At 59.3% G+C, this 24,872-nt stretch overlaps 1 protein-coding gene across 1 annotated transcript; it reads right to left on the bottom strand.

Moving 5' to 3' along the window:
- Positions 1-2,438: 2,438 nt before the first annotated feature.
- On the bottom strand, positions 2,439-24,246 carry LCN6 (lipocalin 6). Its single transcript, XM_088018837.1, has 14 exons — positions 24,157-24,246; positions 23,806-23,945; positions 20,818-20,888; positions 20,273-20,383; positions 19,973-20,074; positions 19,715-19,740; positions 17,573-17,712; positions 17,161-17,231; positions 16,759-16,866; positions 15,514-15,611; positions 3,271-3,447; positions 3,005-3,062; positions 2,806-2,889; positions 2,439-2,491 (listed from the first exon to the last, which is right to left on the bottom strand). The coding sequence occupies exons 1-14, from the start codon at positions 24,244-24,246 to the stop codon at positions 2,439-2,441; spliced, it is 1,329 nt and encodes a 442-aa protein (XP_087874963.1).
- Between the last annotated feature and the right edge of the window lie 626 nt (positions 24,247-24,872).

A 24,872-nucleotide genomic window follows, 5' to 3' on the forward strand; every position in this document is an offset into this window, starting at 1 on the left:
GGTCGGGGACCGGTCCCGACAGTCACCCCGTGTGTGGGGTCGGGCCTCGTGGCACGCAGGGTCCCCAGGAGACACCTGAGGTTCGGAGAGGGGCCGTGCCACACCTGAGACACACAGCCCGCAGGGGAGGGGGAGCCGCTGGGCGGGACGGGGAGCCTGCTCACCTCTTGTGAGCTGCAGGTGTGGGAAGGGCTGGGGGGCGTTCCTTGGGAGGTGCTCCGGGAGAGGGGCCATGGGAGAGGGCCTGCCCCGGCTCCACCAGCTTGCTCAGGCTGTCAGCACGGACCGCCCACAGCCTCGGGCTCTCACCCAGTGGCAGGGTGGACTTCTGTTCACAATGGGGCTAATCTTTGGATAAAGGGGGATAATTCACAAAAGAGAAACTGCAAAAATATTCCTGTCCATGTCCCGAAGTGCAAAAGAATATCAACAATTGGTTTGGATCATCTTACACGTGTGTGAAGGGTGATTTTGTACCTGACCAAGGCTGGGGCTGGGCCGGGTGTGTGTGTGTGTGAAGGGAGCAGCCCAGACTCCTGGGGTTGACATTATGGCCAGGTAAGGGGCACAGCCGTCGTGGCAGCCCGGGGGGTCAGTGACCTGGATGGCTCTGGGGCAGGAGACCCTCCTGGCCCTCCCCGAGCCCGGGCCTGGAGAGCCGTCGTCCCCACACTCCCCCTGAGCCTGCACCAGCCCTTACTGGCTGCCTGCTGCACGGGCCCCACGCTGGGCAGCCGTAGAGGGAGGTTCCTGTTGACCAGCTTCTCCCCAATTTCTTCCATGGGGCTCTGCAAAGACAGTGAGCTGGGGTGCACAGTTGGATCACGGCGGTGTCTGGCTGGCCTGGCTGGCTCTGGGCCTCCCTGTGTTACCTTTGGGTCCCTCCAGGCAAATGGCCAGAGGGGTCTGGGTGAGACCTGACCCCAGGTCTGCAGTGAAGGAAATGGCTCTCACTGTCGGCTGTCCTGAGACCACGTCCTCGGGACATCGGGATACAGCAGGATCGGAGCATCTCCAACCAAGTGACTGTTTGGAAGGGGGCTGTCTCTAGAGTGCGGGTGCCAGTGACAGTCCTTGGGCATCTTGGGGACGCCCTGCCATCAGCCTGCCATGTCTCCGCCATCCCCCATGCTATGGCCCCAGGCAGGTTCCCAGGAGACAATGTCCACACCCCAGGACCCCGCTGCCTCCAACCTCTTCCTTCTTCCCCCCTTGTCACCTCCAGGGTCCACGCCCCCTTTGACCCCCCTGGGGAGTTAGATTGTGTGTTTGTGTATGTGTGTGTGTGTGTGTGTGAGTGTGCGCACAGAGCCTTGTGTGTATGTGTGTCCATGCGAGGATGACCGGAGGAAAGGGCCCCACATGGGAGTGTGGGCAGCGGTGCTCCAGGATCTTAGGGACCCTCATTCAGAAAGGAAACCCCATGGGAGGTGAAGCTTGGCCTCGGAAGCTGGAACCCTCCCCGTTCCTCTAGCCTCTGCTCACCTGGTGCGTCCCAGGCCAGTCCCTCCGTCTCCTGCCCTCAGTTTGCCGACTGTCCCACGAGGGGTTGGAGGAGGAACTCCATTAGCGTGGTTCTGGGTGGCCGGTCGGCTCCCACCTTTTGGGTGGACGTGGCGCAGGTGCACTCTGGGTGGGCGGGGTCCTCCCGCCAACGGTCGTCGGAGGCCGGTGGATCCTGCGCAGGTGCGCACACGGCCCAGCAGACGGCGCATGCGCGGGACCCCACCTCCCAGCAGGCATGCGCAACACCAAGGGGCTCGCGGTGGGGTCGGTCCCACGGGTCCCGATCTCCACTGCCTGCTCAGTGACCCCATGTCCCCTTAGGCCGGGGGGCAACCCCACTCCCGCCAGGCAGGGCCGCTGGACTGAGTGGACATGGAGACCTGGGGACCAGAGAGAAATGAAACATACCCCCCACCTTGCCGTCCTGGCCGCCACGTTCCACTCCAGTGTTCGTCCCGGTGCATGGCTGGGTCAGGGGAGGGGGAATGGGGACACGTCTGGGCAGGGAGGAGTTCAGGCCGCGTTTCTCTCCTCTACATCCCCTCCCCTGTCTTCCTGGCAGCACCCCGTCTCCCCAAGGTCCGGCACTCACACACTCTCATCTCCCTGCTTTAATCCCCAACACATCCTGCTGGGGTGGGAGTCACTGACCCCATCTTCAAAGTAGAAAACGGAGGTCCCAAGAGTTCCCATAGGAGCTTGCCAGTCACAGGGCTGGGACAGGGCCCTGCTGTGGGTTTGAACCCAGATCAACCTGACCCAAAGCCTGAGCTTCCAGAGGAGCCCGAGGAAGTAGCCTTTGAGCCCAGGCTTGGAGGTGAGTCCATCCTGGATGGGGGTGTTCTGAGGGGCAACATCTTGACGGGCTCCCTGGGAGATGAAGGCCCTACAGAGGAGAGACTGGGGTGAGGGGTGCACCCTGGGGAGCATGTCTAGACCAGATCACGCAGGGCTCTCTGGATGTTGGGCAAGGAGTCAGGGGACACTGCGGGTTGTGGGTTCAGGGGACACAATCCAGGCAGTCTTATCAGAGCCACAGCATCCTAGACTTAGAAGGAGCTTGGTGGGCATGTTATTGCCCCCACTCAAGCGTGGATCCCCAAGGACCAGCCAGAGGTGAGGAGGCTGATGCAGTTTCCTCCTGTGTAGAGTGGGGGCCGTGGTGGGCGTCTGCGTCCTTCCAGGCCTGGGCATGCTGCCTGGAAGGTCCAGAGATGGCTTCTCGTCAGAGTAGCTAGCTGTTCCAGTGAGGTCAGTACCCAGAGAGGTCTGAGTGAGGAGACCAAAGGGATGCCCCACATGCGCAGTTCAGCAGGATGCTCTTGTACATGGTGCCGATCTTCGTGTCCAGGCTGATGGGGATGAGGCAGCAGCGCCCACCTGCTGCGTGGAGAGCGGCAGCGAGGAGCTGTGGTTGCAGACCCTGAGAGGCGGAGCTCGTGTGAGTCCGAGGCTGCCACAGATCTGATATGGAGGCTGAGGACGGGGAGGTGCTGACAGGAAGCTGAGATGATGCCTGAGGTCTCCAGCGATGACTGGGAGGTCAACTCCGGAACCTGAGGAACGGCAAGGCCAGCAGAAACACCAGACTGTGCAAGGCACACCCTGTCAGCATCTAGCCCGGAAGCTTCTAGAGACTGAGTCTCCTTGGCCCCTTTGTGGCTGTGGAGTGGAGACCCAGGCTCCAGGAACGGATGTCTGTCAGGGAAAAGGGTGGGACAGTCACCTTTTCCTGGCCATCAGGGACCCTGACACAAAACCCACGCTGATCTCCTCCACATCCACATCGGGCTGGAGGAGCATGCAGAGCAGGTGGGCGATGTCCCTGCTGCGCAGGTAGGGGCTGCATCTGAGCTGGTCCCAGGACTTGGAGTGAGGGCTCCTTTTGGTCTTGGGTGTTGTGTTGCGGGTGTGGTGGCAGAATTGAAGGGCTGCGAAGGGCTACGTGCACCCCAATGTTTATAGCAGCAATGTCCACAATAGCCAAACTGTGGAAAGAGCCAAGATGTCCATCGACAGATGAATGGATAAAGAAGAAGTGGTATATCTACACAATGGAATATTATGCAGCCATCAAAAGGAATGAGATCTTGCCATTTGCAACGACGTGGATGGAACTGGAGGGTGTTATGCTTAGTGAAACAAGTCAATCGGAGAAAGACATGTATCATATGACCTCACTGATATGAGGAATTCTTAATCTCAGGAAACAAACTGAGTGTTACTGGAGTGGTTGGGGGTGGGAGGGATGGGGTGGCTGGGTGATAGACATTGGGGAGGGTATGTGCTACGGTGAGCGCTGTGAATTGTGCAAGACTGTTAAATCACAGATCTGTACTTCTGAGACAAATAACGCAACATATTTTAAGAAAAAAGAAAAAGAAGAAGATAGCAGGAGAGGAAGAATGAAGGGGAGTAAGTCAGAGGGGGAGACGAACCATGAGAGATGATGGACTCTGAAAAGCAAACTGAGGGTTCTAGAGGGGAGGAGGGTAGGGGGATGGGTTAGCCTGGTGATGGGTATTAAAGAGGGCACGTTCTGCATGGAGCACTGGGTGTTATGAACAAACAATGAATCATGGAACACTACATCAAAAACTAATGATGTAATATATGGTGATTAACATAACAATAAAAAAATTAAAAAAAAAAGAATTGAAGGGCTGACTGTGCATTGATCAGACACCCTGGGTGAATGGGTGCTCTTGGGTGTCCATGGGCACAGGTGGCTGTGACCCATGCATGGGAAGGTGTGAATGAAGTGCACAGAAGACAGTGCCCTGGGCTATGCAGGGTTTTCTGCTCATGGGCAGTGCTCCTTGGCAAAATTCAGCTAGTCTTCTTGTTCCTTCAGCACAGAAGACACCTAACGTCATGAGTGGTTCATGGGAAGCCAGGTCAGTGTGTTGCTGGGCATCATGCCTGGCAGGAGGAGAGGTTCAGCCTGAAATAACAGTCTGGGGGTGACCTGGAATGCCAGGTGAGGTGGAAATTGCCCAGGTAGCCTGATCCACTCCACTCGGTATTGCTTCTGGACCCAACATCGCAGACCTGGATGACGGCCCTCTGGCTGGCTGGCATCTGGAATTGTTAGAATGTTCCTCTGGCTCAGTCAAAGGAGAAGATCCAAGTTAGTAGAGCAAAAGGAACTATGAAGATTAGGGCAGAGATAAACGGAAGAGAAGAGCACGTGAGAAAATTCAGTGAAAAGAACAGTTCTTTCTTTTGCAGATTTACCAAAATTGACAAGGAGACAAAAATGGAACCACGTTATAGCAACAAATTGGCTCCCTGAGATGAAGCACATAATTCTGAGAAGCACACGAACTGCCAAAGTGACTCCAGAAGAAATGGAAACCCTGAGCAGACTTGTAATAAGTAAATAGACTGAAGCAGTAATGAGAACTTCCCAAGAATGAAAAGTCCAGAACCCGACGCTTTCCCTGGTGATTTGTCCCACACGTTTAAAGAAGACATAATACCAATCCTTCTGAAAGTCTGAAAAAAGTACAAGAGGAGGGAACACTTCCCACATCACCCTAGAATGCCAGCATCGTCCCGACTCCAAAGACTGACAAAGACCTTACAAGAGAAGACAATGGCAGGCCAAAATGCATTATGAAGAGCGAGGCACGGATCCTCAACAGAATTCTAGCAGACCGAATCTAGCAGCACACTGACAGGACTATACACCATGACCAAGTGTGATTTACACCAGGAATGCAAAGGCTGTTCAACGTAGCTAAGCAGGGTCATGGACCACATCCATAAGAAACGTGATCCATCTCAACTGATATAGGATCAGCTTTGACAAAATCCAAGCCTTTTCGTAACAAGTACTCTCAATAAAATAGAAATAGGAAATTAAATTGTGATAAAGGAGAGGTGCCTGGGTGGCTCAGTGGGTTGAGTGTCCGACTCTAGGTTTGGGCTCAGGTCATGATCTCAAGAATCTTGAAATTGAGCTCCAGGGAGGGCTCTGCACTCAGTAGGGAGTCTGTTTGGAGATTCTCTCCCTCTGCCCCTCCCCACTCTTGGGTTTGCATGCTCTCTCTCTCAAATAAATAAATAAGTCTTTAAAAATTATGATAAAGGATATTTATGAAAAAAAAAACTCCTATGTATATAATTCTCTGTGGTGAAGGACTGAGAGTTTTCTCCTTAAAATCCCAAATAATTCAAGGATGCCCATATCCACCACTTCATTTCAATATTGTCATAGAAGTTTGGTCAGAGAAATTATACAAGATTGGTCACTAAAAGCTCCCAAGTGGAAAGGAAGAAGAAAAAGGTTATTTATATATGACATGATCTTATATGCAAATAATCCTAAGAATTTGAAAAACTCTGTATGAGATTATAATATTTCCTGAAAGGTATGAGCAGAGAAGACCAACACCTATGGATCAATGGAATACCGCTGAGAACCAAGCAATACATACATGTACCGTCAGTTGTGTCTGAACACGGATACCGAGATCATTCGATGCGGCAAAAACAGTGTCTCTAACAAACGGTGTTGAGAAACTGGATATCCACATACGAAAGAGTGAAGTCAGAGCACTGCCTTCCACCATATAGAAAATGAACCCCAAATGGATCAAAGCATGAACTTTAAGGGTGAAAATGCTGAACACTCAGAAGGAAACTAAGAGCACATAGGGGCAGATCTTCATTCCTTGGATTTGGCAATGGTGTCTCTTGAATGGCACCCGAAGCACAAGCAACAACAGAGAAAACAGAGAGACTGCACTTCAACATTGCTAAAAACTTTTGTGAATGAAAGGATAATCTCAAGAGAATGTAATGAAACCCAAAGAATGGTAGGAAATATTTGCAAATCTCCTAAGAGTCTTGCATCTAGAATGCATAAAAAACTCCTACAACTTAAGAACATAAACAACCCCACTGAAAATAAGAGACATTTCTCCAAAGAAGATAGTCCGACGGCCCAGTGAGCACATGGGATGATTTTCATCATGAGAGAGTAGGGGAATGCAAGCCAACACCACAGTGACGTACCTTCCCGCACCCAGGAGGGGGGCTCTAGTGAATCAGCAGAAATAACAAGTGTTGGAGAGGATCTGGGGAAAGAGAAGCCTCCTCCATTGCTGGGGGAGATATAACATGGAGGAGCCACTGTGGCAAAGGGTGTGGCACGTCATCCAAACGTTGAGCATGCTGTTACCCTTTGGCCCAATTCCACTCATCATCTAAACAAAGAATGGAATACAGGCACTCTAACAAGAGCCTGCTCATAAGTATGCGCAGCAGCACTCTTGGCAATAACCGAAAGGTGAAGACAACCCACAGGTGCATCCACAGGCGAATGGATAAACACAGCGTGGTGTGTTCATACAATGGAATTCATTCAGCCATGACAGGAATGAAGTACTGATACATGCTACCATGTGGGTGAACTTCGAAAACATTATACTCGGGGGAAGACACTAGACCCCAAATACCACATACGGTATGATCCCACGTGTATGAGAGATTCATCGCAGGTAAATGACAGGTGCCAGATTGGTGGTTGCCAGGGAGCAGGGGGAGTGGGGAATGGCCAGGGCCTGCCTGCTCAGTGGGGGCGGGGTTTTCCTCCAGGGCATTAAATGTTCTGGGACGAGGTAGTGGTGATGGTGACCAGTGCAGGAAATGAAGTTAATAACAGTGGATTGCACACTGTGAAATGTTTAAAAAGATAACGTTTATTTTATATTAAATTAGAAACATAGCATACCTGGAATCATGAAAAGAAAAAAAAGCCAAAAGAGAAGAAAGGAATGCCTTCGCTGGTGAGGACAGGCCGACTCTGGTGCTGGAACTGGCCCTGGTGGTAGCTCATCAGCTGGTCCGGGAGCTGGGGCCGGAGCCGGCTCTAGCCCTGGAGCTGGTGCTGGGTTGGGGCTTGCTGCGCAGAGCCCACTGGCTCTAGCTCTGCAGGGGGAGCCAGCGCTGGCTCCATGTCCCAGGAGCTCCCGGAGCTGACTGGGGAGCTGGGCCAGCTCGGAGTCTTGCGTTGGCTCTAGCTCTGGAGTTGGTGATGGAGCCGTAGGTCCAGGGGGCTTACTCACACTGGGGCGCACTTGGCTTCAGCTCCCGAGCTCCCGGCGAAGTCACCACAGCAGAAGATGGAAATGCCTCGAGCTCTGGAGCGGGCTTTGGGTCTGTAGCTGCTTCTGCAGCCGCGTCGACTCTACAGTGGTGACCAGCCCCGCTGCAGTGGCCAGTCCTCCATCTGGACATGGTACCGAAGCAGCAGGAGGAGAGAAGATCACCACCCTGCCCGGGTGATCACCCTGTGCTGATCCCCACAGCCTGTCCCTGTGCCTTCTCGGAGGATACCCCGCACAGCCTCCCACAGCAGCGCTGAGCTGCCTCGAGAAGTGCCTCCCGATCTCGGGCAGGCTCTCACTCTGGCGATGGTGCCGGATCGGGTGGGAGAACTGGTGTGCAGACGGCTTTACCCTGGAACTCGTGCTGGAGCTGGTTTTACCTCTGGTGGGGGTCCGCGGGTCGGAGCTGGAGGGGCTCGGGTCTGTGGGGGCACTGGCTCAGGCTCTCGAGCTCCTTCCGTGGCTGGCTCGAGTCAGCGCGGGGGCACGTTCTAGCGCGTCCGATGGTTCTAGATCTTAGCTGCCGCCAGGGCTGGCTCTGCCCCAGGCTCCTTCAAGGTCTGGTGCTAGAGATGCTCTAGCTCTGTATCGCCCCCTTGCTGACTGTGGGTGAGATGCTGACCCACAGGTTAGGCTGGGAGCTCCGAGGGCAGGGAGGGTGTCTGGGGGTCCCCTCTGCATTCCAGCGAACAGACACAGGTGGGGATGCTGCACGAGTGCATGAAAGAGTGAACACAAGCCTGTGGCCCAGATCTCTCTTCTGTAAGCAACGTCCCCCGCATCACGGGGCTGCTGGGGGATCCCTGTGATTCACTACAATGTGAACTGATACCACTACCGGGCACTGTTTGGGGGTTGGGGACCCAGCGGTGAGGAAGCACGGTCCCTGCTCGCGTGGGGCTGGCCGGAGCAGAGGTCAAACGAGGACTTCAGGTCCCCGGCACGTGTCTCTGCTCAGCTGGGATCAGTTCCCTGGAGCAGCCGGTCAGGCCCTTGCCCCTGTCGGGCAGCTCAGGACCGACTCACGTGGGGCGCGTGGTGAAGGGCATGCAGGATCCTTGGGCTGAATCCCCCCGTAGCCATTACCCCCATGGAGCCGGTCCCGTCACCACCCCGAGTTTTGTCATCCATGAAATGGGCAGGGCAGGAAAGCCTTTCGTGGGTTCAAGAGCATTATCCAACTGCGGAAATGGATCTAGATCATCGCTGGAGGGGCATTCAGCTCTAGCGCCTGCCCCAGAGCTCGAGCCAGGTCCAACAGCGATGCGAGCCGCAGCTCCCGAGACTGGGGCAGCTGCAGCTTCAGCTCTCGCGCCAGCTCTGGGATCAGAGCCCGGTGTGGAGCCTGAGCAGCTCCTGAACCAGCTTCGGAACTCGCCAGCCAAGGGCCAACACCTTCATCATCACACCTTCGCCATCGTGCACGAGGTCAGGAGAGGGCCGAGGGGCGAGAGGGTCCCTGCTGGGCAGGTCACCCCGGGTGCCTTGGTCACTCCATTGAGAGCTCCCCCTCCCCACCCCTCCCACAGGTCACAGCCCCGGGCGTCCCCACCCCTGCCTCACAATCAAGGCTCAATTTGGAAAGCAGACCTTGGATGATGGAAGTCGAGGCTTGTAGCTTAAACACTGTATACGTGTTGACCCACAAACTGTACTTTATGGATTCTGTTGCAATTAGAGGTTTATGGACACGGGTGTTCCCATCAGCAAGGTGAGAGTGAGCTGCCCACTCTAGGTGATGGGTGCACCTGCAGCCTGGGATGGGTGCTGCGCACTGTTCTCCCAAACAGGGGTGCCGTCACCCTTCCCTCCAGGGGACCTCCACTTCCTCACGTTCTCCCCAGGGCTGCTGGTCCCCAGACCAGACACCTGCCGGTCTGAGGGTGACCAGCGCTGCCTCCATAGGGTTTCCTTTGCCAGAGTCCTTCCCCGGGAGCATCTCTGACTCCCCCCGTGCCTGTCCCCCCCTGGACTTGCATGCGTGTGGTCTCTGTCCCTGTTTTTGTGTGGGCCACAGGAGGAACCAGCTCTGTCCTGTCTGGGGTCAGGCTGAGGTGTCCCAGCAGGAACAGGGGTCTCGGCCCCGAGATTGTGCCCATAATTCCTAAAGTGGCCTCTCTGATTACATCTGATCTGTAATCCCTGGGCATTTCAATATCCAATAAGGGAAATTCTGTGTCCAATAAACACAGAAGAACACAAGTCCCCTTTGAAAAACGGGGGCAGACACAAAGGCCCCTATTGTGGGATTCCACGTACAGGAAACACCCAGGAAAGGAACAGAGGAGAAAGCAGCTTAGGGGTCGCCAGGGGCTGGGCTGGGGGAGAAATGGGCAGGGAGGCCTTCTGGTTCAGGGTGTCCTTTGGAGAAGCAGATATTCTGCAGCAGTGTTCTGTAGTGTGGTGGTGCAGCGTTGGGACTGTTTTAATGCTCCGGACTTGTTCACGGGAAAACAATGAATTTTATTTAAAATAAATAATAAACAGCATATAGGATAAGGAAAGATAATATAACAGTTAATATGTACCAGGGAGAGAGAATACAGGGGGTGCGGATGAAACAATCAGGCGGGGCATCAGGGTCGGGTGCTGGAACTAAGGGGAATTGTACAAGGGTCTCTCCCCGCGAGGATGTGGGCTCTGGTTGTGGTTCTGGGAGCCCTGCAGGAGCAGGAGGAGGGGCAGGGCCAGATGCAAGAGCAGGGACAGGGGCCGGATCCACGGTAGGAGCTGGGTCATGGGCAAGTACAGGAGCACAGGCAGGGCCAAGGGAAGGGACAGCGGCCCTGGAAAGCAGGGGAAGGGGCATCGGCTCTGGCAGGGGCACGGACAGGGACACAGGTAGAGGAACGGACAGGTGCAGGGGCAGGAAGTGGGTCATGGGCAGGAATGGGTGCACATGCAGGGGCAGGGAAACGGGGAGGGAAAGGGGAAGGAGCTGGGTCAGAGGCAAGCACCGGAGCACAGGGAGGGGCAGGGGAATGGAGAGTTGCAGGGGCAGAAGCCGGGACAGGGGCAAGAACAGGAACACAGGCAGGGGCAAGAGACGGGGCAGGATCCAGGGCAGGATCTGGGTCAGGGGCCAGAACAGGTGCCCACGTAGGGGAAGGGGCAGGTGCAGGGCAAGGAGGTGGGTCAGGGACAGGAGCAGGAACACAGACAGGGGCAGGGGCAGGGGCAGGGGCAGAACCTGGGTCAGGGACAAGAATCGGAGCACAGGCAGGGGCAAGGGAAGGGGCAGGATCCAGGCCAGGAGCTGGGTCAGGATCCGGAGCAGGGGCAAGAACAGGTGCACAGGCAGGTGCTGGGGGAGGGGCAGCTGCAGAGGCACGGGCAGGGGCAGGGACATGAGTGGGGGCAAGAGCTGGGTCAGGGGCAAGAACAGGGACACAGGCATGGGCAGGGGAAGGGGCAGGCCTTGGGTCAGGGGCCAGAACAGGAGCACAAGCAGGGGAAGGGGAAGGGGCAGGTGCAAGGGGAGGGACAGGGTCTGCAGCAATGGCACATACAGGAACCAAGGCAGTATCTGGGTCAGGGGCAGGGACAGGGGCACTGGCAGGGGTAGGGACGGGTCAGGATCCAGGGCAGGAGCGGGGTCTGGGGAAGGAGCAAGGCCACAGTTCAGGGCAGGCGCAGGGTCACCAGCTCTGGCAGGAACAGTGGCAGGAACAGGGGCAGGCTCTCCGGGCACAGGCTCTCCAGCAGGCCCTTGCTGGTCGGCGTCAGGCTCTCCGTGGGCAGGTGCCGGGTCACCTGCCGGCTCCTGGTCTCCTGCTGAAGTCACTGCAGGCACCACCCTTCCCTGCAGAGCTGCTGATGGAGTTGGAGCCGGCTCTAGCTCCTTAGGTCGTGGAACATCTGTGAGAGGAGAAAAGCTCACCCCCGTGCATGCTCTCCGTGGGCCTTTGCAAGACAGAGCCCAGCCCAGGGCCTCCCAGAGAAGCCACAGCCAGGAAGGAGCCCTCCCCGGGACGTCTCCCCGACTGCAGTCCACCCGCTGGGTGCTCTGCACCCAGTCTTTGCTCCTGGCCCCACACCAGCCTCTGGGGGCTCCTCCCTGTGGGTCAGCCCCGACCCGTCCCCACACACCCACAGGCACCCAGCCCCAGGCTTCTCAGCCTCGAGCTCGGTCTCCGTGGGCTCCGTTCCTGGAGCACAATCCAGTCAATGACCACCAGGGACAGTGGTCTGGGTGGTGTCGGAGGCCTTCCCCCGCAATCCCCAGCACCTGCTCCTGGGGACCCCTGTGGGGTCACGCCCCAGGTCCCGGAGATGGAACGGGTGTCCGCCAGCCTCCTTCCCATTTCATCCGTGGTCTGCAAAGACAGGGACGGGTAGCCGGCCCGGAGGCATCACAGCCCTGCCCAGCCAGCCTCCCTGTCCCCCTGCCCCGTCCCCCTGCTGCTTGCAGATCAGACACACACACCTGTGCGTGCACAGCCCTGCACGCGGGACAGTGACCCCCCCTGTAGGGCAATTGGAATAAACCCAGGGCAGAAGCTCGCAGCCCCCCACACCCTGTCCCACCCAGCCAGCCTTGACCTTGAACATGACCTGCCCACTGGGCATCTGACCCCTCATCAGCCTGCTCCTGAATGGGGTTGGCCCACCCTACATGACCCCTCTTCACACACACACACACACACACAGACACACACACACACACACACACAGACACACACACGAGTGGGGCCCTGGGGCTGCACAGGTGGATTAGACCCTGTGGGGCTGGGTGGCCGGCTCTGGGCCTCCTGGTGTCACCTTGTGGTCTTTCCGACCAAACGGCCAGAGGCGGTGGGGAGCCCTGACACGACATCGTGTGGAGACAGCGTCCTGAGGGCGCGCATTCTTCCGCCTGCCTCCTCTGGACCTCGGAAGGCAGCATGTGAACATCTTCGTTTGAGGATCTCAAACGAAATGACCTGGGCCGGGGGCTGTCTCTGGAATGTGGGTTCCTGGTTACCTGGGTTCCAAATCCTGAAGGGCTCTGTTGTCAGGGATGTGAGGTCACCACGGTCGGGGTCCCCTTGCCCAACTTCCTCCTCACACAAGAGCCCCACCCCCGAGGGCCCCTCCCCCAGCTGTTCAGTGCTCACCCTCCCCCCATGCCCCATCCATACAGTGACACCCTCACAGCCCACCCACAGCCCCCGCAAGGCCTGGGTGCAGCCCTTGTGGGAGGACACAGAGCTGGGTTCAGACCGGGCTCCTGCGCGTGCCCAGGGCTGTGACCCTGGACAGACCCCGTGCCTCTCAGGGCCTCCCCAGCCTCCCCATCTGCACAGTGGGGTGTTCTGGCTTCTACTTCTAGGGACGCCATCAGGGGCAGGACCTCTACACGTTCCGTACCTGCCATCACAGGAGGCTGGTGCACACTCGACAATGTAAGGAGCAGCCAGGGGCTGGGCCGGACATGGAGCACAGCTCAGAGGGGCCTGGTCCGCTCTGGGGTCCAGGCAAAGCCACTCCCCTCCTGCCTGTGTCCCAGCCCCTGAGGGAAGGTTGCAATGAACGGATTCCGTCCTTGTCCCCTGGTGACGCAGACTTCCAGGGGCTCCCATCAGGGTTAGGCTCAGGCCCCAGGGCCTCGTCTGCGCCCACGTGCTGGGCAATCCCCACAGTGGTTCCCGGGCATTCCCGAATCCTGCTCACACATCGCTGTGGAATCCCCTCCCCTCCAGGGTGGATGGCCTGTGTGACCGCGCTCTCAGGGAGAGAATGGGGCAAAACACTTTTGGGAGGTCATTTCCAAGCTGATGGAGGAAAGCGTGACTTCTCCTGGTTCCCTCTGTCCTGTGTTCATTCTCTGTCTCTGTGTCTGTGTCTCTGTCTGTCTGTGTGTCTCTCTTTGATTCTGTGCTTTGGAGAAGCAAGACCAGATAGTATGAGCTGCCCTGGGAGACCCCAGTCCTAAGAACGCACAGAGGGTCCAGGCTGACAGAAAAGTCCTGAGCCCCCCTTCTGAACCGAATCCTGCCGATACCAGGTGAGCGCTCTTGGCGACAGAGCCTGCCCCGGTCGAGCCTGAGCAGAGGCTGCACCCCCGGGTTCCTGGGGAACCTGGAGGCAGAGGCTCCCCCTGAGCTGAGCTGGGATTCTGGTACAGGAACTGTGAGATACGGAAGGTCTATTCTTGCAAGCTGACTTTGGATCGTGTCTTTGTCAGGACTCTGGGAGAATTTTGGTGTGCACGCTCAGGTCTTAAGCTGTGCAGAGGGCATCTAGGGTGTGGGGACCCTGTCCCTCAGGGATGTGGTATCCTCCACGTTCTAATAAGGAACTATCTAGAAAGAGGCCGTGGCCTCAGGAACTATGGGTGAGGTTTCTGGCAGCTGGAACGAAAGAGGCTTGCCTACACAGAAACCCACAAGTTTTTGGAGAGCGGAGCTCCGAAGGGCCTCCGGGGCGTGCTCTGTGCAGACAGGCCTGGCCCCCAGCGCCTTCCGCATAAGCGTGGAGAGTAAGGGGGGTCTCAGCGGGCAGAGCCAGGGAACAATGGGGGGAGCCACTCACGTCCTGGAGGAACGAGGTCCCCGTGCCGCCTCGGCCAGACCCTGAGCTGCGGTGGGTGTGGCCACTCCGGGCCAGCTCCACGACTGGTGCTCACTGGGGCCTCGCTATCTCTTCCCCCACGGATGCTGAGCACGTGGGGATCCACTGAGGCCTCATGCCGTGTGGTCTCGAGGGGCCTCTGTGGTCACAAGACCCCGGATTCGATCCTACTGCCCCCCACCAGAGGGGACGTGGGGCTCCGGGGTGGGGCACAGGGTAGGACACCTGGCCTGACTCCCGGGGCAGAGGGCGATGCCGCTGCAGACAGGGCTCGGGGACCGGACGGGCCATGTCTTCCTGCGCCTGCACCCTTGGCCGGGCACGTGCGGTTTCTCCCGCCAAGGAAGCCACGTGCCTCCCGCAGGCCCTTCTGCACTTGGGGTTTGGCCCCTCGACATGCTTCACTTAGCCGCTGAGGCAGAAATGCAGTCCTGTGCTGAGCCGTTCCTCCCAGCCTGCTGTGGCCTCACCTGCTGCGGCCTCGGCGTGGCCGTGAGACGAGCGGGACGTGGCCGCCCTCGGTGGGAGGGGGACAATGGCAGCAGAGCCGGCGCGAACCAGTCACAGCCAGCCACCCCCCAAGGCGGGCGCAAGCTGCGGAGACCCCACCGCCCAGCAGGGCCGGCCTGCACCACCTGACCCCACGCTGCCCAGACGGGAAAGCTAAGTACATTCGTGTCGGTTCATAGCACAGAGATCCTGTGGGTGGTCCTTACGTGGCAGTAGCTACTGATGCCATTCTACTGTGTTCTCCTTGGGTGGCCCTAACCGCACCAGCGAATTGCATCGCCAGCTACATACTGGTGACTCCACATGTCCGGCTCCCACGTCTCTCTGTCCTCTGAACTCCAGCCCCCCACGTGGCATCTCCGTTTGGGGGTCCTGGGCTCCAAGCTCGGCCCCCGAGCCTCCCCGGGGCTCCCTCTCCTCGGACTGAACCTCCCTCCACGGCCTGTGCTCTCCCCTCCTCACCCTTCCCTCTGCTTCTACCACTCTGCCCTCCTACCCCCTTCCTACCCCCATCTCTCCAAGATCATAAAGGATCCCGCTTGGGCTACTGCCATGGTCCTGGACTGCACCCCATCAGTGGCCTGGGGTATTCCAACACGTCCCAATAGGCCACTGGATGTGCAGACCTGCCGTCTTGAGCGATGTTCCCGGGGCCAAGGGGGACCGCGGGTGGAGCCCCGAGGGGACGGGTGGGTGGACGCGGGCTTTCAGGGCAGGATGGTGTGGGCACACGAGGCTGCAGGAGTGAGAGAGGCACTGAGCTCTACGGGATGGATGGGGGCCGGGCGTGCTGTTGGCCTGCACGGGAGGGCCCATGGCCGTCTGTTACCATCTTTGGGAGAACAGTCACGCTGTTTGCGAGCTCCAAAATCTCACGTATGTCTACGAATTTTTTCATGCTCGGGAAGCTGGACGTGCTCTGTCTGCCTGCAGTTGAAAGCAGAGTCACAGGGGCTGAGTCCCCAGCTCTGGCCCTCTGGGGCCGTCCCCGAGCCCGTGGCCACCGCAGCGCCCTCTGAGCTGGCAGGACAGAGAAGCCAGGGTGCTGCCAAGGGAGGGGGCAGCAGGCGGGTGATGGGGAGTGTGCCTCTGCCCCCTCTGTGCTCCGAGGCAGGGGGGTGTCCCCGGTGTGGCCCCGAGGTTGGCACCACACAGGGCCACTTGGGGAGCCCTCTCAGCTCACAGGACCCCTGGGCCGGAGCCTGATGCCACTCCCGCTGCGCTCCTGGCCACACCCTCCTCCACGGAGAGTGCACGGGACCCCTCCGACCTCTCCGATGGCTGTCCTGCAGGCCTCGGTGCCCCGAAGTGGGTTTGTGCCCCCTTCCCCCCACCCCTCCCTGGACAGCAGCTCCCCGCCCGCCCTCCCTTCACCACCTCCCCCTGCTCCCCCCATCCTGCCCTCAGCCTGGGGGGTCCCCTGCCTCCATGCAGAGGGTCAGTCCCCCTCCGGGCCTGTTGCCCTCTGGGCTCCGCCCGTGCACTGGCCGCCCCCGCTCAGCCCCGTGGCAGCCACACCAGAGACCCGCCCACATGGTCCCCCCGTCCGGGCACCGCGCTCCGCCCGCCCACCTGGCCACCCGTTTGCTGTGTGTGTCCCGGCCCTGACCTCCTACCTCCCACTTCCTGCCAGCCCGCAGCGCAAGGGCCGTGACAGGAACGGATGTGTGTTCGTGTCCCCCCAAATTCATCCATGAGAGCCCCAGAGGGATGGTGTGACGTCCTGGGGCCTTGGGAGGTGTGTGGGGTTAGCTGGGTGCTCATGATGGGGTCAGTGCCCGTATAAGAAGAGGAAGACACCGGAGCCCTCTCCCCGACACTTGACATAGTGAAGAGGCGGCCATCTGCAAACCAGGAATGGGGGCCTCCCCGGAACCCGCCAGGTCGGCGCGCTGAGCCGTGAGAATCAATGTCCATCGCGGGCGCCCGTGCGGTGCGGTCTGTGGTGCTCTGTCAGGGAGCCCGAGCTCAGGCAGCGGCCTCCATACCTTCCCCTCTGAGCTTGTCGCCCCTCCGTCCCCCACCTGACCTGCACCCCGCACGCCCCCTCCCCAGATGTTGCCGCTGGACTCACTGAGGAGCAGCAGGGTCTTAGAGGTCCGGCCGGCCCGGCCCAGGCGCAAGTAGACCACGCCGTAGCTGTAGTCGGTGGACAGCACGTGGAAGCCCTCGACCCCCTTCACTGGACCGGAAGAGAAGCGTGGGGCCGCCCGATCAGGCCTGCACAGCAGGGGCAAGTGGGAAGGGTCAGGAGTCCCTCCCACACACCCAACCACCTTCCAGGCCTAGGCTGCGGGCACTTGCATGCTTGTGCGCTCTGGGACCGTGGCCTGCCTGCCCGCCCCGTGGGCCGCTGTCCATCCCATCCACCCAGCCCTGGGATACAGGAGCGGCCTCTCCCGGGCCTGTGGCCGTGAAGCCGGGGACACGCCTACCCCCAGGTCTTTCTCTCCAGGCCCCGGGCCTTCATACGCACAAGTATTCCTGAATATCGCCTTTTTCCTACCTTTCCACAGAATTAACGTGTGTGACTGGCACCCCTGTGACCTGGGGAGGGGGCAAGGCGGGAGCCCTTTGTTGGGTCTGGTTTCCTGGAATTTTCCAGTTTGGAGCAGGGCCAGTCCCACAGCTTAAGGGAAACCCTCGGAACACCCACTCTTTGCCGAGTGCTCCCGTGTACGTGGTGGCCTCTCCCAAAACCAGGCCTTGAATTTTAGGGGCAGGAAGGGTTTCGGGGCTGCAGAGATGGTCTGTTAGATGTGCAGGTGATCGTGGGTTTGGCTCCCCCCGCCCCCGGCTCCCTTTCCCCTCTTGACAGGGAGATGTCTGGGCTGTTTGTGGTCAGGGCTCCGTGAAGAGTGCGCTGGGCCCCACCCCGGTCCACTCACCGGCTGAAGGCCAGGACCACCTTCAGCTGGCCCGCTTTGTGGACCTCCACTATCAGTGCCCCCAGCTTCCTCCTGTCTCTGCCTGGCAAGAATCTCTGGCCCTCAGAGGTGATAGCCAGAATGTAGCAGAACCCTGAAAACTGGGGAGAGCGAAGCTGCCCATGCCAGTCTCCCAGCCGGGCCCCCAGGAACCCACCGGACACTGACACTGGCCTGAGGCCCGGGCCGGGTCCAGCACCAACAGGCCAGCACAGCCCCTGCGCAGGGCCCCAGCTGACCGTCTGGGCCTTGGCGGGCAGGGGCCAGGCCGCCTGGGGCCCCGAGGGCTGGGCCGTGGTTACCGTGTGCTGGAATTCCCTTCCTGTGAAAGGCCTCCCCCTTCCTTCCAGCTCGGCCCTCGCCCCCATCCCTCTGACTTCCTGCCACAAACCCACATTCCCGGGCCGTCAGTGCCCACGGCCACCCCCGCTAGAACCTTCCACCTGCCAGCCATCTGGTTGTTCCAGAACACGCTCTGCTCGTTCGGTCTCTGCCCACCTAGCATCTCCGGTGCCCTGAGGCTGCACCTGCCTGGGGCCCTTGGCCCTCCCGCTTCCTGCGTGGCCACCAGCTCCTCAGAGAGAGGCCAGGGCCTGAAACTCCTTCTGCCCTCGCGGCACTGCCCCCTGTTCCAGGATGGCCCTTTGGAGATTTTCAGGGAGTGATCTTCCAGCCACCACACACACTGCATGCCTGGCCCCGGTCGGCCTGGCTGTCAGCCTTGGGGACCGCAGGTGTGTGGCTCACCTTGTTCCAGTTGAGGCTGTGGGACTCCCTGGGTAGCTGTTCCCGTGGCCGGGACCCCGTAGCAGGCATAAGCGCCAAGACCAGCACACACGTCAGCCTCCCTGGTCCCATTGTCACCCTCCTTCCTCGGCCACCGGGGCACTGAGTTTAAGTCTCCCCACCCACCTGACCCTGCCGTGGGCGTCCAGCCAACCCGGAGCCTTGAGCCAGCCTGGGGTGGGCCAATGGGGAGGGAGAGGGGCTTTGGGACACAGGCGGGCGGCCCAGGGGCTCGGCCTGGCGGGTGCTGCCTGAATTTGAAGGCCATCGAGTTCCCCTGTGAGACCCCTGGGCCTCCCATCCTAGCCCCCGCGGAAGAGAGGCAAGCAGCCGGGAGGCGTCCCTGTGAGTCACTTCATAGGGATACTTGCACGTGAGAAGCAGGACCACGGTGACGATGGGGCACAGACGGCACCAGCGTGACAGCAGGGCTCTCCGTCCCGAGCAGGTGCTGACGGACAGGGCTGCTGGATGTGTGTGAGCGTGCCCACCCCTAGCCTGCACGCACCGCCCCTCTCCGTGAGTGATGGGCAGCCCCCAGCCCAGCTTCCGCCACGACGTCAGGCACGGCCCCACCAGACCACAGGAGGAGCCACAGGCTCGGTCCCTCTGGAATCCTGCCCCCTGCCCTGGTCCCAAAGCCCCAGGCCTGGGAAAGCCACACTCTTGTGCCCTGGACACTGTGGCACCCCAGCCGCGCACCCTGGTGGGCACCCACGCCCACTGCGTCAGCCCGCACCTGTCCAGACCCCCGAGGGTCTGCTCTAACTCAGACAGACAGTCCTCCCTCCAGCCCAGGGACTGTGGTGACCTCTGCTTGCAGAGCAGCTGCCCCCAGCCCAGCCCCCACTCAGGAGCCAAGACCCACGTCCACGTGCCCCCCACCCAGAGCTGGTTCTGGGCTGTATGGCCCAGCCCTCGGTGAGCCCCACGCCCACCTCCTCCCCTGCACCGACCGGAGCCCCGAGAGGGCAGCGCCCCGTCTGACATTGCCGTCCGCCCTCGGCACACAGGTGAGAGGCATCTGTAGGGCCTTGTGGGATCGTTTTATTTGGAACTGCCATGAGTCCTGAGAGCAGCCCGCCCCACACCAAGCTCCCAGGCGGCTGAGCAAGGAGGCCAGCGCCTGGCCAGCCTCACAGGACTCGGCGGGCACAGTCCCACCTGGAGGTCGATGCATTCACTGAAACCCAAGAAGAGCGTTGCGGGACCCCAGATTCACCTCGAGGGGTGTCTGCCCCGTCCCGGTCCCCGGGCCTTCTCGGGGCAGAGCTCTGGGGTGTAGGATCTGGGGTGATGCTCAGGAGGACAGCTTACCTGGAAAGCCTTGTGCGCACAGGTGACTGGGGGGGAAAGAGGAGTCGTGAGCTAGGCACCCAGGACACACCGCAGCCACCCCGCTCTGCCCACGGCCTCGCCGAGACGGGGCCAGCCCTGCCGGCCTGGCTTTGGGCAGGAGCAGGTGACTCTGTATAGAGCTCCCCACCCCCACCCTGCCTGACTCCCTGAGGCTGGGAGGGACCCCGAGACCCACAGAAGTCAGCCAGGGGCCCGTGGGCATCGGGTGACACTCACGGTCCGGCAGCAGCGTGGCCTGCTGCTGAGACAGGAAGCCCAGGCCCTTGCTCCACCTAGCAAAGAGGCGCAGGGCCTCCTGGCTGGCCAGCTCCGTCCGGCCTGTGGGGCGGGAGGGGAGCCCTCACCACGTGTGCCCCGTGTCCCAGCCAGCCCTCCCGCAGGGGGCCAAAGGGACCAGACCCCTGCTGCTCTGGGACCCTGGGGGCACGGGGCTCAGCACACTCAGCGGGAGGTTGCCCAGCGTGGCCGCCCGTGTCAGGGAGTTCGTCGGGCCGGCCCGTGGTGTCCACCACTTACTGTACAGCTCCACGGTGTTGAACGCCTCGTCCTTGAACTCCAGCTGCGTGAACACAATGGCGTAGTCCCTGAAGTTGGTGCCCAGCACGCGGTAGTCCAACACTCCCAGGGCTAGGAAATACGTGCGCCCCCAGGGGGGAGCGTCAGACCTCACGAGAGGCCACCCCAGGAAGCTGAGCGCTCCTGGGCATTGTCCCCTGGTCCCCAGAGCCAGCACACAGAGGGCCTCAGGGACAGATGCCCGGCGAGTGCCTGTCCCAGCTCATGCCGGGGGGATACTACACCGATCATGTCCCCTCGGGGGCACCACCTCATCAGAGGCCCGGGGTCACCGCGGGACACGCCAGGGTGAGCCCTCTGTCTTCCAACCTCTGACAAAATACGTCCTTTCACTTTCTAGTGGAAGTCTTGGGGATGGGCCCGCTCCCCGAGCGGGGAGCCAGCCCAGGCTGCCGGTGGCGGAACCCACTGGGGAGGGCCCGGAAAGCCAGCCCATCCCCCACCGCCCCGCGCCCCGCATGAGACCGTGGAGGCCGTCGCCTTACAGGGGTTCTCAAACACCCATCCAGAGCTCTGTCTCAGCAGCTCCACCACGTTCACGTAACACCTCTCCAGCCTGGAAGAGAGACCGTCCATCCTCGGCTCAGGGTCTGGACACAGGCCCAGAAGAGACAAGGGTCCTACCAACTGCACCTGGCCAGCCCCCAGCGTGCCGCACAGGGGATCCTGGCTGCCGCTGATGGCCCCCGTTGCCCGGAAGCCTTGTTCTGCACCGAATCCAACCTGGCCTGGGAATGAGCAGACAGGAGAGCCCTGCAAAGTGCAAATCGACTTGCTTCCACCTCCCAAGAGGCCTCCCGTGCTGGAAGCCACGTGACGGGCACAAAAGGAACCTTGGACAAACACAGGGTCATCTGCAATTGTGGCTAAAGGCACTCAGCATCCAAAGGGGCTGACGTCCCCGAAGCGGTCAGTCCATAAAGTGAACCAACCACAGAAATGCAGCGGTCTTTGCTCACTAAGATGAGCTCATGGCTGGGAAGTTCCAGAAGGAAGAACAACAGGCAAGAGCCATCCAGTAAACTGACGCAGTGGGGTACAAAGCTGCAACAGGTGAAACAACGGGGTTTGGAAAATCAGAAGACTGATCAAAGGAATGAATGGGAAGTCCAGAAACAGGGGCGCCTGGGTGGCTCCGTCCATCAGGCGTCCAGCTCTTGGTTTCAGCTCAGGTGTGATCTCGTGGTCGTGAGACTGAGTCGGGCTCCGCGCTCAGCACAGACTCTCCTTGAGATTCTCGACCCCTCCCTCCGCCCCTCCAGCTCGTGCTCTCTCACTCTCTCGAGAATAAATAAATAAATCCTAAAAAAAAAAAAGTCCAAATATAAAGCAAAATGGGAGCATGAGAATTTAGCGCGTGACAAACTCAGCCAGAGTCTGTGGAGGACAGAGAGGCAATTCAATAAATGACGTTAGAAATTGGGTAGTAGTCTAGAAAAAACCAAGTTGTTCCTCCTTTCTTCCCAGGGTCAAATCCCAAATGCAGAGAAGATGCCAGAAGCACCAGGGAGTTGGAAGCCTTTTCCTCACTGACGGTGTCACAAAAGCCAGGAGCCCCGCAAAGAGAAAGTTGGTGTGCCTCTACAAAAAATGGAAAGAAATCCTTCATGTATGTAAAAAAAAAAAAAGTCCTCAATGTTAGAAGAAAAATGACAAACTGAGAAATATATTTGCAACTGGTTTCTGTCACAGACAAGTGCCTCATATTCCTAATCCTTAAGGGTTCTTACAAAGGAGGAAAAACACAGCTCAGAGAAAAACATGCCAAAGATGTGACCAGGCAGTGCGTCGGGCAGGGAGCACGTACACCGCGACGCTCCCGTCCTTAGAAGGGGCGCGTAGAAGCTGAAGGGGGCCATCTGTTGCCTATCAGATGTCGGAGAAGCAAGAGCACGGGAATGCCGGGGCGCTGGTTCGGGGGACCGGCCACGTGGGGACCCCTTGGAGGCGAGAGCACCAGGGCCCACGCCACAAAGGGTGTTTCCAGTTGCCAAAGATTGGAGAGCACCGTCTGTCGAGCAGCAGAGCCCGGCAGAAGGCCTGTGGCGTGTCACAGAGCGATCAAAAAGAGCAGAGCGCCCCGGGAAATGCGAAAGGGCATCACTGTACGGCCCAGCGATCCCCTGCAGGGCGCACACGCAGGAGAACTGAAGGGAGACTTGCACACCCATGTTTATGACAGTGCCATTGACGAAACCAGACGGTGGAAGAAACCATGTGCCTGTCCACACCATGGAACATAATTCAGCCTTAAAAAGGGAGGAAATCCCGACACCGGCTACAACGCGGATGAACGTGGAGGACACGGTGCCGAGTGAGATCAGCCCGGCGCCCGGCGCAGAGAGACCAATCCCCAAGGATCCACTCCCCGGAGGCCCCAGAGGAGTCGGACCCACAGAAATAGGGGTGGGGGAGGGGAGGGGTCCGTGTTCAACGGAGATGGAAGGAGGGGGTCGGCTGCACAACAGTGTGAATGTGCTTGACGCCCCTGAGCTGTGCGCTTAGAAGTAGTGAGGACAGTATATCTCTGCGCTGTGTTTATCTTCCTACCACTTTGAAAAATGTCATAAAGACAAAAGAGAACAAACTGAAATGTTTTAAAAGAGAGCAGAGCCTCTGTGGACTGATCGGAACAACCCCCGCGTGCGTGGGCAAATGACACACGGGTGCTGGTGTGTGCCTGCCCCCACATCCCTAACACGGGCTACCCTCAGGGAGGAGACGGGCTGGCTGAGGCAGCTGGGGAAGGACCCCCACGGTACACCCTGGGGAACCCTGATTTTTGAGCCATGCAAGTATCTTTGCTGTCCAAAGGCCAACAAATGAAATTTCATTACGCAACAACACGTGAGAGGCCCACTTGCCTCTCCTCCAAGCCCTGATCCGAATGTGTGTCTGCAGGCGGGGCCTCAGCACAATCCACCTTTCCAAATCAGGGTCTGGCCAGGTCCCTGGACAGAGATGCGCCTTGACACTGGCATCAGGAGAGGCTGCTGACCAATCACTCCGATGAGCAGATGCAAATGGGGTCTGAGCCCTGTGGCATCCCCGTGGCTGCTATGGCGTCTGTGGCTTTGCATAGGGCCCAAGGCCCTCCAGAGGCCCAGCTTCTGTATTTGGATGTCTGATTCCACCAGCTTCACTGGGACGACCCAGCCACGTGGCTTTGGGGCCAACACCATGGCCCGTGGGACCAAGCTCACCCAACACCATGGAGCTGCCATCTTACCCCAGACCTCCCCTGCCCTTGCTTGTCCCAAGGCCAGGCCTGGCCCAGGTACAGCCGGGCCCCACATCTCCTGCAGGCAGATGCAGGAATGGGAGGGAGGGTACCTGGAGTCCCCCAAGAACCCGCGGCTCTTCAGCACAAGGCATGACCCACTTCAAGCACCAGCTCGAGTGGGGTTTGCCCAGGAGGTCTCTCCCACCCCGGCATGAGTCCCACCCAGACACGGGGCACACACCGCACTCACCTGTGCCTGGAGGACAACATTTTCAGGTTGTTTTCTGGAGTAAGGGTCACCATGACGCCCTCGATGTTCTTTGTGGCCTTCTCCAATGCAAAGCCCTTCTCACCTGAGGCCACGGCAAGAACATACCAGGACCCCAGAAGCTGGTGGAAGAGGAGCAGGTGAGGGGGGCCAGTCCCTCCAGCCCTTGGAGGCGTCCTCTCTCTATCTGGGAGCCCAGGGCCCCTTCCTCAGGCTAGCCCATCCCCCCATAGCCAGTGCTATGGTCTGGGTTGGCTCTGGGAGGGTAACCCAGAGGCTGTGTGGCCCCACGGGAGGGGCCTGGGCCCCTAGGACCAACAGGAGGGCTGTTACCGGCTTAGGGTCCAGCCTCCCCAGCCACACTGCCTGGGTCCTAGGCACTGAGACCAGAGCCAGCAGGACAGCCCGCAGGACAGCCCGCATCCTCCCAGAGATCTGCACACCAGCACACGTGCCTCGGGGCCAGTGGTGTGCAGTCCCTCCAGCCCCTGAAAAACCATTTATATGTCCCTGAATGGGTCACCGTGGGCGGCCACTACCCACCAGGACACCATCCTGGCCTCCCTTTTTGCAAGGTCGGAAATTATCAAGGGCGGGTGGCATTATTATTCAGTGGTGGCCTCTGTGCCCTGCCCAGATGTGCTAGAGAAGGGGGAGTGGGCCCCTGGCGAATGTGTGCCAAGCACACACAAAGCGTTCTTTGTCAACGCTGCCATGCCAATCCCTGGTTCTGTATGCTTCCTTCCACTGGAAGCTTCCAGAATGAGCATCCCAAACCCAGTCACAGCACCTCCCCCTTGGGATTCAACACTCTTGAGCCTTGCTCAGTCTGGGAAGGCCAGTAACCCTGGTCCTTAACCCTGGCTGGCAGTAGGCCAAGGCCAAGTCCCAGGGGAGGCACAGACAGTTCTTCCAGAAGCTGAAGTTTCGATCTTTTGTTTCAATCTTAAAAAAAAAAAAAAAAAAAAAAACAGAAACCAAAATTTTTTGAAAAAGCTCCCACCCCTTCCTGGCTTACCCATTATCCTGCTCTGTGGGTCTTGGCCTCC

The sequence above is a fragment of the Eumetopias jubatus genome, unplaced genomic scaffold (genome assembly GCF_037043125.1).
Source record: "Eumetopias jubatus isolate StellerSeaLion01/CBP00866 unplaced genomic scaffold, mEumJub1_p1.0 scaffold_15, whole genome shotgun sequence".
Classification (NCBI taxonomy): Eukaryota; Metazoa; Chordata; class Mammalia; order Carnivora; family Otariidae; genus Eumetopias; species Eumetopias jubatus.